The 12,406-nt window shown below is 42.3% G+C and overlaps 1 protein-coding gene across 1 annotated transcript in view; it reads right to left on the reverse strand.

The window, feature by feature from the left end:
* The window catches only part of PAK1 (p21 (RAC1) activated kinase 1), a 112,819-nt gene that overhangs the window by 44,398 nt on the left and 56,015 nt on the right, over nucleotides 1-12,406 (reverse strand). The window contains exons 2-4 of the mRNA XM_030557983.1: nucleotides 9,046-9,256; nucleotides 3,806-3,906; nucleotides 1,494-1,641 (exon numbers count right to left, since the gene is read on the reverse strand). Of these exons, the coding sequence (XP_030413843.1) occupies nucleotides 1,494-1,641; nucleotides 3,806-3,906; nucleotides 9,046-9,235 (439 nt within the window). The 5' untranslated portion in view covers nucleotides 9,236-9,256. The remainder of the gene's footprint in view (nucleotides 1-1,493; nucleotides 1,642-3,805; nucleotides 3,907-9,045; nucleotides 9,257-12,406) is intronic.

The raw sequence follows: 12,406 nt of genomic DNA on the forward strand, positions 1-12,406 counted from the left end.
GAATCATGGCACAGAGTGATTAAGGGGTTTAAGTGACTTGCCCTGCATCACACAGCGAGTCTGTGGCAGAACCAGGGATTCAACCTAGATCTCCTGGGTCCCAGTCCAGTGCCTTAGCCACAAGACTCCAAAATGGCTTACTGAGCCCCATTAATACAAATGGAAAACTCAGAAATGCTCAAAAGTGTTTTTCTTCAATCTTTGGCCTCTAAAGAATGCAAGGTTAGCAGATGATTGGGAACAGCTTCACACTCAAAAAAAATAAAAAAGGGCAGAGTATTGTGAAGCAGGCTTAAAGTATGGTTCCAGGTGTAGATATTCCATGTTTTTGTCCCACTACTAATGTGACATCTTTTGTTCAGAAAAGTTCAGAAATGCTTTCCAAGATATACATGTCACTTCACTCAGCACTGGAATGCAGCATCTCAGATGCTGAGCCACTACCAGGGTATTTAGTGGGTAACAAGCCTGTGACCTTAGCTGGTAGCAACAGCAGGCTCTGATTCTCTGTGTAAACCAGCCCCTACTGTAAGTGCAATACATGTAGCCAGGGTCTTATCCAGGCTTTTCCAGAAGGTTGAAAAATGACAGTGAGCAAAATTCTGTGCAGAAGCACTCAAGGAACCAAGGCACTGAGCACACAGACACCAGCAGGGGAAGCTATTGCAAATTCCAAGACATTGCTTGCTTCTTCGACCAGTTTTGAAAAGAGGTCCCAGAACCACGACTTCCACAGCCCCAGCCTCACTGCCACAGAAATGCACTAATCATTTCAAATCCAATTAAGTTTAAGAGAACATGAGGCTATTTTTCAAGATTCCTGACTTTTTTGGGTTGCTACCTGTGAGTGATACATGGCTTGGAACTTGTCCAGGTTTCTTACACGCCAAGAAAAGTTTCTGCAGGAAATTAGGTGTGACACAGGTTAGCGAGTTCCCCAAGCAGGTTGCCAACTGTGAGATAAGGAAACAGGAAATCTAAAACTCTGCAACCATAATGGGGACAAATTCCCTGCTCCCTGGGGTAAAAAGATGCAATTCCCTGCAGCTACATCCTAGGGTCCTATGCTTGAGATGCATTCACCACAGTGTACTCAATCCATCCCTCTTAAATCCATCCTGAAACAAGCTGGTGCAGAATTTAGCTGCCCTCTTACTAAAGAAACTCTCTGACTGGGAGCAGATCTGCCTGTTAGTTTCCAGGTGTTGGTTTTAACCCATAAAGTACTGTGGTTTTTTTAGGACCTGCCCATCTTACAGACTTCCTTATTCACAACTGCAGCCATTTGGCAAAGGAATTAGAGGAGACAATCAAGCTGGATTTCAAAGGAGAAAGGCTGCTGGCAGAGCAGAAGAAAATCGCATTACCTTTGTAAAAACAACTCTCCAGGTGTTCTGGCATTTGTTTGTTTATTTTAATTTTTAAAAGAAAAATCACAAGGACTTATCAGGGATTCACACTCAATAATGCAGAATCGGAGATTTAGCACATACCTGTGAAACTCATGTACTTCTGACTGTTGGAGGTCTTTTTGGAATTGTAGAATTCTAGCACGTCGAGCACGGCCTGGGGATTTTTCTTCTGCTCCGATTTGGTGATGTTGGAAGTCTGCAATAACCGAGCCCACTGCTCTGGCATACCCTGTTTGAGACATTCCGAGCAGTTACCACCACACTCTTGGATGCACCGTCTACATTCAGCCTAAGGTTGTTTAAAACGTTTAGTTCAGTCACTCAGTTTCCGAGATTTTTCATTCCATGTGAGAGGGCTCATTGGATTAACCCCTTCTCATTGCTCAGCAACCTAGGTTTGAAATCTAAATCCAGATACTGCCGTCCGATCCATGCAGACGAATTCTCATGCTCATGTGGAGTTCCACTGAAATCAGCAGGCTCTGAAAAGGCCCATAGCTCTGAACCCAACGTTCAGATCCAGCTCCCAAAGTTCAAAAGAGTAAAAGGCAGATCCAGTGTTTTGGTTCAGGAAAGTCTTCTATGAAATACAAGAAATTTCCTATTATGTGACTATCCACTTGTAAGAGGACTACAGTGGTAATTTAGTCTGCAAGCTCTTTTACCACGTTTGCATAGCACCCAGCACAATCAGGGCTCTGATCCTGATTCAGGCTTCCTGGTGCTATTGTGACGCAATTTTTCGATAGGCACCAAACCATATTTTGGCCCAGTGTTGGCTGTGACCATGTGGTAATTCTAACAGCATCTAATGGAGTGTCTCCCAAACATTAAAAACAGAATTTCAACAGAGACACATGGCTTCAGCCACAGGTGAAATAAATTTGGCAACCACATTCGTCAAGCTCACAAAAGACACTGAATAATTTGGTATTATTGTTTTTCATACCGGTGTGTTAGGGACTTTACAGATTGGCCTCAAGATATGGCTCCTCCCCCCTCAACAGCTAGTCTACATTCAAGAACAGATTGGTGGATCCGCTAGTCAGATGTGACAAACTGTTGCATTTTGGTTAGCTCAGGAGAGCCCCAGAGACAGCCATACGAACTACTACTGTAAGCAAGATTACAGCATAACCCTCTCCTCTCAATATTCTGCACATCAATGAAAAGGATAAAGCGAAATAGATGCCATTAATTTAAGGAAAATACATGCCGCACACTAGCATGCGTGTTTGTGTGGAGCTGGCTGCTTCCTAAAGAAGAGATCTGAAATTCAGTGAGACATAGCTGTCAGGCACAGATTAACCTTTTCTGTTGCCCTGGCCCAGCATTGCAAAAAAAGTTGGCTCACTGTCCACTTCAGCTAAGAACAGATAGTAAAAAACTGGCCCACAGACAATCTTTCTGGAGTGTATTGGTGCCAGGTTCGACAACCAGACAAAACGTCCAGTAACCAGGTTCCATCCTTAGAGGTTTTAAGGCCCGGCTTGGCAATGCCCTGGCTGAGATGATTTAGTAGGTGTTGGTCCTGCTTATAGCAGGGGGTTGGATTAGATGACCACCTAAGGTCTCTTCCAACCCTGATATTCTATGATTCTATTCCTGAGGGAATTCTGTGACCAAAAAAAAAAAAAAAAAATTCTGTGCACAAAATTTTAACATTCTGCAAATGTTATTTGCCAATAAATAAATGTGAAGGCTCCAGCATGGCAGTGGGGAACACAGGCCACTGACTGTACAGAGAGGTGAGTTCACTCTGCAGCCCCTGCCCCAGGACAGGGACTCCGTGGTGAGGTTGCACCTAACACTGACACAGTCCAAAGGCCAGGCCTCCCCAGAAACACCCTGGGGCCCTGCCCCTCTGTGCCAGGTACACCAGGTGTGGGCAGGCAGGTTCAACCCAGCGGGATCCAAGTGTGGAGGGGCTCAGTGTGGGTTGAGAGGGTTCTGTGTGGAGCAATCTGAGTGCGGGCAGCAGATGCACAAGGGGTCATTGGGGGGTTCCAGGTGCTGGGGAAATGAGACTCTGCAGAGGGGTCCAGGTAAAGGTGGTTGCCGCTTGGCAGGGGAGTGGGGGTGGCATGCTCAGCAGGGTGGGGGTGCTGCTGCTGAGGGGACACCACATGACGAGCTGTCATTTTCTGCAGGGAAGCAAAGAAATCTGCAGAGGGACCTGAATTCTGCATCCACGCAGTGACACAGAATTCCCTCAGGAGTACTCTATACATGAATTAAACTGGGTGGGATTCTCTGGCCCATGTTATGCTGGCAATCAGACAAGATGATCATAATGGTCCCTTCTGGCATTACTTTATGAAGGATGAATATCTCCCAGCTCCACTAATGATAAACAACTGTGTAATCCTCCTTCCCCCTCCAGAATCACTTACCGTGAATTCTCCTGTGACAGCATCAAATCCAACATGAATTGTGTGTTCAAAATCTGAAGGGAGGGAAATTTCTGGGCGTTCTTTCTCCTTCTTTTTATTGGCTGCATATGAGAGAGAGAGAGAGAAAACATCAAGAACAAAGAATACTTCCATGGCAGTTCACAGTACAACCTCTGCAACCAAATCCACAACAAAAAACATATGATCTGTGGAAATGTGAAAAAGATTCTGACTGCACACTGGTAAAGATTGAAGGTTATGGGACAACCATATTCTGATATTCTTGATATTTGCAGGCCACACAGAGCCCAGAGAGGGTGACGAGTCTGCACACAAATGTCCCACGTAGTTTATGTTTTCCAGCTGCTGTCTTGTCAACTGCAAAACAAATGCTACTCAGCTATATAGACAGACATTGTTCCCCAAACCATTCATGTCACCAAAATGGAGGTTTTAAAGATACCCACCTATTCTAAAAGCCACCATTTTAACCCATTATATTGCACACACGTATTGCGTTTCCCAAGTTTAACCAAATAGTCTTATTTGAGTCCCGTGCTCATAAGACCAGATTCTGCTCTCAATTATATCCATAAAAATCCAGAGTAACATTATAGAGGTTAATGGAGTTACTTCAGATTTACCATGTACTGTGTAACAGAGCAGGATAAGGGTACATAGCCTTAAAGGTTTTTCTAAAACAACATTAAGTCCTTAGGTTTTTTTCAGTTTAAGTGGAGAGATTGTTAAATAGTGACAGCTTTGTAAAAGAAAGGAATGAGAGAAGAGTAGATGGAACACTGGAGGATCCCACACAGACAGAGAAGCTAGGAGGAACCAGAAGCATCTTCTGGTTAGCAGATGTCAAGCATCTGCAGCATGCAGACCAACCAAAGACGGGACTAGCAGCTGCAACTGGCAGGAATACAAAGGAAGCTGAAAGCTGCAGCCTCGGAGAAGGAAAGTGAGACAAAGGGATGCTGAGAAAGCCAATAGATCAAGGTGGCTCAGGAACCCTAAGACAACTGAAATGGATGTGTGAACTACTAGAGCATTAAAGAATGTTAGAACATTTACTGTCCAAAATTCAAGGCACAGAACTTTTTGACTTCTATATTTTTGATTTACTGAACATCAGGATATCCTTCTACACATTAATTCTGCATCTGGAAGGATACAACTTTTCACTAACCAACATCTCCAGCATCCATTTTAAAACAGCATAATGAGCAAGTCAAGCTTTGCTCTACTGCTTTCAAATTCATATTAAATATGAAAATGCATATTCAGGAAGAAGCCTCAATAATCAGGGCTGGTAGCTTGGATAAGCCTCAGTTACACTGACTGGTAAACAGTGTTTTCAATAATGAATTAAATAATTTAATTGCATCTACTGCATTAAAGATTCATAGTTCTCTCAATATCCAGCTCTCATGCAGATATTAAACCGCAGATAAAGCGGCATTTGCTCATTATAGTAAAAATGATTATGCTTTGTATACATGGGGACGTGAATTGTAATCTTTGTTGGCAATCTCATGATTCTTTTGATACCCCACGTAACTGAAGTGAGTAACCTTGTGATCTTATGGCTGTAACACTGTCTTTCCTCAAAGCACCTGCTTCCTACTGCTTGTCAACCCCACCATTGACGGCACAGCACAAATTTGATTGTAAACTCTTTGGGGCAACCACTAAGGACCTCATTCTAATCTCACTTAATCTGTGCTATTCCTAACTGATGCGAGCAAGATTAGAATCAAGCCCCACATGTTTCTATTTGTCCAGTAGACCCCCTTTGGAAGTAGTAAAAATAAGATTAACTACTTCAAGACCTGGTTTAAGTAAACAAGCACTCAAATGCTTAAACAGGCTTTCTGATTCTAAGCACATATGAGCTTGATCAAATCGGAGAAACAGATCTCAAAACATACATGCATTAAAATATTAACACTATCATTGCTTTTCACTGATGACACTGTATATCACAGAATGAGGAATAGGCTAAGAAGGATTAGATTTAAAAGGACATGCCAGCCTTGCTCTACACTTTAATCCCACTTTATAGTCTTACTGGATATTTTACCCTGGGTCTTGTAATGGCATATAGAGGACAAGAGAAAACTCTTTAGGAGTTTCAAAAGAAAAACAGTCTTCCTAGAAGCACCCATCTATTGTTGATTACTTTATTTCAATTAATGCCCCATTAAACTGTAAGGTTCTGAGGAATAAAAGTAAACTGAAATGTATGCTCAAAAAATTTCAGTGAGTGTCCGATTGCATTCTCACAGTGAACCTTTCATAAACTAGCAAGGTTTTTCTGTAATGTGCCAGACGCTGGGTATGAGTTCCTCAGATGAAGACAATAACTCTCTCAATACAAGGGGGACTTGCTAACTGAAAATCCTCGGATGAGAATTACAAGCCAATAATAGTCTTTTCAACTAACTAATATCTCCAGAGAGATGTTGAGCACTCACAACTCTCACTTAAGACAATGAAGCTGTGGATCAGCACGTCTAGAATGAGGCCACCTCACTATTAAGTCTATATTCAAACATCGGAATTATGTCAGAAGCTGTACTACCCAGCAATGAGGCCAAAATTCCACAATGCTACCCGACTACCACCATGGAAAAGTTAGCAACACAACACCATAGCTCCCAGGCGTTCTAAGTTGGAGCTCCACCAGGGACAGCTCCAGATTCACCCCATAGAATCTCAAGAGATCTTACCACCTCTTCCTGGGCCACTTGGAAAAGTCACCTGAAACGCTTCCCACCCCTCTAGCGTTTCAGTAGGTGGTGCACAGCAGGCACAGCATTGCAAAGCAGAAACATCACCAAAGTCTTACATTCAGCTCATTGAATCAATGAGGTTCTTTGCATAATTGTTTTATATGACTTGCTTCCGAAGTGTTTGCCAATATTGCTTTCTGCAATCCTCAATTTATAATAGTATTTAAAAAAGTGAATCTGAAGTCCAATATTATTGGTCAGGCCTGCTCCTCAGTGTACCAGAGCTGTACAGTCTTTATGCAGTTCCATCACAGTAGAAATTACATCCAACCTGCATAAACCCTTCTTTTACTCCAGTCAACTCATTAATTGAATTGTAAGCCTTAATCAAGCTGGGTTCTTGTGTAAATAGGTTCGTGCTTTAGGAGATTCTCTAAGGCTGATCAGCTGGTGGATTTTCTATTAACAATTAATCAGCACTTCACATCAGGTGTGGTAGCCAGTCAGGGCTTACATATTGGTCTGTCGGTCGTCCTACCAAGAGCCAGAGTGGCAACCAGGCTAAAAGGCCTCTGACAGCGGCAGCAGGAGAAGGCTGCCTCTCTGGTTCAGACAGGTGCATTGCAACAGAAGACTCTTCTGGCCTTGGCAATGATTCTCTTTTGCCTGAGCGGCTACCATGCTGGAATGTCTACAAGAAGCCAGCTTCCACTGACTTCAATGGCAGTCTGCTCATTGACTTCAAATTGAAGCTGGATCACACCCTCGATGTAAAGAGAACCCAGAGCTGCTGAAGCATCACATTACGGCACTCCTCTTTAGTTGCCAGTTTTGGGGTGGGGAGGGAGGAAACAATCGTGTCGGTGTAGAAACAGACCTGGTAGCGTAACCCTTTTATGGAAAGTACGCAGATAGTGGTCAGCAAACAAGACTGCAACAGCTAATAGCAAGGGTACTGTCCCATCTGCTAGCTAGAGACAAACACTACGTAGGACTGAGATCTGGAAAGCTCCTTTGGAACAAGTTACATAACCTCAAAAGGCTCCGTTACCTTGTTGTCGCCTGTTGGTAGAAAAGAACTACGTATCTGGTGCTCAGATACCAAACACTGTACTTACCATTGTATAAACAGGGGAAGAGAGAAACCTGGCCCAATTTTAAAAAAAAGTAAGTAGATGATATTTTATTAACGTTTAAGAGCTGAGAGATAAAGGGGGAATAGGGAAGGGTTACAGACGTGTTAAGACATCCAAAGCTCATTTTCACCTAACAGCATGTGAACTGACTCATTTAATCCAGTGCTTTGCATTCATGTTTAACAACATCTCGCATCCTTAACATACCTACATCCTTACTGCAGATTGGCACTATGATAGATATGAAACTGTCTGCCTGCTTCCCAGAGCAGGTTAAATAGTATAAACAGCAAATAAGTTACTCTTAGGCCACAGAACTAGGATTAGTCCTTTCCATCTAGCAAGAATTTAGGAGCCTGACTCCTTAATGAAACAGTTGAGAATGTAGATACAAAAATTAGAGAAAGATCTTATTTATTTAGCACCCAACTACCAGGGCAATGGGCACTATGAATCCTTAAAAAGAGACTGAAAAAGGGAGATAAATACATCACAGAGATGGGTTCCTTACAAACAGATTAAAGAGAGATATAAAAGGAAGCAGCACAGACTAAGGACTAGAGAATTTCTTGCATCATTGCAACTGATTCATGTGATAAATGTACAACCTTCGAAATATACTAATGGAAGATATTAAAATTGCATGTACAGTACATCAGTTCTGTCCCTTATTCCCATCTTGCCTGTTACATTACTTATTTAGCTGAAAGAATTCATTCAATACAAATTAATGTGCAAGAAGTTATAGGGATAGATTATTTTTAGCAGTGGACAATGTTGCATCCAAAATTCTGAAATAGAATAGGATGACAAAGACTCATCTTAGACATTAAGCTCTTCACAACATAGCAACATGTGACAGGACTGGTAAGAAATGGTCTTTTAGACATACTTGCACTCTTCCAGCCTGCTTTCAGTTTCACCAATGCAGAAGGCCAATGGGGCTCCTTCAGGAGGCCCACTCACAATGGTTGCAAAAACTAAGGCCAAAAAACCCCCCCAAAAAACAAACAAACCTCACTGAACTTTGGAAAGGCAGCTGTGATAGGCTCTGAGAACAGGGACATTACAGTGTCTATATCCCTGAAAACTGGTAGTCACAGATCTCACAGAAACACACACACACACTTTAACAATCAACAGATTATGAGAAGGAATGGGGAGCTTGTGAGGGGAATGGCATTAATTATTAGGAAAGCAGATACCTAGCTAGCCACCACAGGCAGCCCATATTCCCAGTATGGCCAAAAAAAAATATGTGAAATATTAGACTTTGTGAACCATCCTCTAAATTCTAAAGAATCATTAACATCATTGCCCAGCAACATGCAAAGAAGAAACTATAGAGAAGATCAAAATACTGTACTTTTATCTCCTGGCAATATAGATCGGTAAAATCGGTCTCTCTTTTTCTTTTCTTCAGGGTTGGGAGGCAAAGGTTTTGAGCCATGGTTTAAAGTCCCAATGTCTTTGCTTCCAGATCCAATCATAGTGCTGGTATTTCTCATTGGAGGGGCTGGAGGTTTGTCTTCGGCTTCAACACCATTATTAGACATCTTCAGCAAAAGAAGCTGTTACTAGGACCAGGAGAAAGAAATAATCACTTTTGTGCATTTTTAATTACAGTTGCAAATTGATCCTTCAAATAAATTGTGCATCAGCTTTGTCTTTTAGTTTATGTTAATTACCTGCAGATAACAAACTTGCATAAAAATTTTCTTCTGGGGGCCAATGAATGCTTCCACTGAAGTGGATGCCAAAATTCCCATTTATTCACTAGCAATCAGGATTTGGCCCTCGGAACACAACTCTTAATTATTTCCCATATAAAGACAAAGTTTAAAGGTTCTTTCAGAGTTACCGACCATCATGCCCAGCCTTTTTAAGGGTATTTCATTTCATTGAGCTGGTAAAATAAAACTGGATCATCCACACGCACAAAGTGACTCTTCATGTAAATCATCCTTAAAGTGAAGATTTAAACAAAGAAGCTACTATATTTTTAGAATAAACCATTAGCAGCACAATTAACTCATTCCTCTCACCAAGTGAGAGCAAAAGAAATCTTTATACAGCCCAACTGCACAGAGAGCTTGTTGGAAAATGCTGGAATTTTTCATTAAAAATTCAAACAATTTCTGACCAACTCTAGCTGTAAAACAAACCAATCCTATAACCAGATAACTTTCCAAATTTCTCACACACACACACACACACACACACACACACACACACACACACACACACACACACACACACACACACACACATCCTGTTTTGAGTCCTTTTATTTGGTAGCAGGTTCTGTCACTAGGAAAAGCCCAGCTCCAAAAAGTGATAAAATAAAATCAGAGCAAAGTTAATTTACAAAATCCAAATCTCTGAGTTGCTCCGGCAGAAGAAGAATCCATGCGGGGACACAGCTAGTGTGACCCAGACAGAGGCTATGGCTACATGACAGAGCTTACAGCGGCGCTGCTGTAGCACTGTTAGTGCAGATGTTCAGAAGAGAGCTCACCCATTGGCTGAGTCACTCCAAGCCCCGCGAGCAGCGGTAGCGATGTCGATGACGGGAGAAGCACTCCCACCGACATAGGTTGCCCACTCTAGCACTTATGCAGGTGTAACTTGCATCGCTCAGGGGGGTTGTCATAAACAGATAGCTAAGGGTTAATGTTCTTTTACCTGTAAAGGGGTAACAACAGTAACCTGAAACACCTGACCAGAGGACCAATCAGGAAACAAGCCTTTTTCAAATCTGGGTGGAGGGAAGTTTGGGGTGTGAGTTCTTTGTTCTTTGTCTTGGGTCTGACCCTCTCAGCTCTGAGAGTGATTTTTCTATCTCCAGGCTTTCTAATCTTCTGTTTCCAAGTTGTAAGTACAAGGATAGTAAGACAATAGGTTTATATTGTTTTTTTGTATTTACATGTGTGTAGTTGCTGGAATGTGTTAAATTGTATTCTTTTTGGATAAGGCTGTTTATTCATTTTTTTCCTTTAAACAATTGACCCTGTATATTGTCACCTTAATATAGAGATAATTTATGTCCTTTTTCTTTCTTTTTATATAAAGCTTTCCTTTTAAGACCTGTTGGAGTTTTTCTTTAGCGGGGACTCCAGGGAATTGAGTCTGCAGCTCATCAGGGAATTGGTGGGAGGAAGAAGTCAGGGGGAAAATCTCTTTGTATTAGATTTACTAAGCCTGACTTTGCATACCCTCTGGGTGAGGGGGAAGAGAGATTAGCTCTCTCTCCGTACTTGTGTTTCCAGGACTGGAAACAGGGAGGGTAGAATCCCTTTGTTTAGATTCACAGAGCTTGCTTCTGTATATCTCTCCAGGAACCCAGGGAGGGAACCCCTGGAGGGGAGGAGGAGGAAGGGAAATGGTTTATTCCCCTTTGTTGTGAGACTCAAGGAATCTGAGCCTTGGGGTCCCCCAGGGAAGGTTTTGGGGACACCACAGTGAGCTAGGCACTGTATAATTCCTGGCCGGTGGCAGCAATTACCAGGTCCAAGCTGGTAAATAAGCTTGGAGGTTTTCATGCTAACACCCATATTTTGGACGCTAAGGTCCAGATCTGGGAAAAATGTTATGACGGGGTGGTTTATTCACACCTGAGCGACATAAATTATGCCAACATAAGCTATAGTTTAGACCAGGGGTAGGCAACCTATGGCACGGGTGCCGAAGGTGGCATGCGAGCTGATTTTCAGTGGCACTCACGCTGCCCGGGTCCTGGCCATCGGTTAGGGGGGCTCTGCATTTTAATTTAATTTTAAATTAATCATCGTAAATATTTTTAAAACCTTATTTACTTACATACAACAATAGTTTAGTTATATATTATAGACTATAGAAAGAGACAGTCTAAAAACGTTAATTGTATTACTGGCAAGCAAAACCTTAAATTAGAGTGAATAAATGAAGACTCGGCACACCAATTTTGAAAGGTTGCCGACCCCTGGTTTAGACATATCCTAAGAAGGCCACATTCCAGCAGGGGGCTTTAAAGTATCAAAGCAGAACTTCATTGATTAGTCTGGCAGTCACAGCAGAGCCTGAGGGGCACTTTCAAGAGAGTCCCTAAGGTCCTAATCTCCAGAGATACAGGTGCTTTCTATATCAGGCCCTAGACTTAAGTTTTCCAGAGTGACCACTGATTTTGAGTACCTCCTCCTGGACAGTTAAAATAGAGACACCTTGGCCACTGAATTCAATAAGACTTCTGGGTGCTGATTGCATAACTGGAACCTAAGAAAGCCAAACCACAGCAAAGGCAGGTTATTACGACTTACCTAATATATTTAACTTAGAAGTGGTGACTCCACACAAGCCTATCCGGAGTCAGTGTCCTAGAAATGAAATTTGTTTAAAGATTCTTATTTGGGACATTGATTTGAATGTCAGGGGGTAATTTTTGACAGCCAGATGAGTCTATTCAGCTTTCCACTTGTCTGGGCGTGTTCTGGCATCTACCTCCTGCCTCCTCCAGTACTCAGGTCACTGGCCATCAGCTCCCTGCCATTCCCCAGTGTGAAAAGGAGCAAGAGCAAAAACAAAGCTGACAGCTGGAGATGCAGAGACCGGGAGCTGCATAAGAAGTTTGGGAGATTTCTTTTGGTACAAACTAAAACGCACCAGTAACTTCAACAGCCATTAGTGGGTAAATATCCTGTTTGACATGAATACACCCGAGACCACGTTTATACGGAGCTGTCTTGCATACA

This window comes from Gopherus evgoodei, chromosome 1 (assembly GCF_007399415.2).
Source record: "Gopherus evgoodei ecotype Sinaloan lineage chromosome 1, rGopEvg1_v1.p, whole genome shotgun sequence".
Classification (NCBI taxonomy): domain Eukaryota; kingdom Metazoa; phylum Chordata; order Testudines; family Testudinidae; genus Gopherus; species Gopherus evgoodei.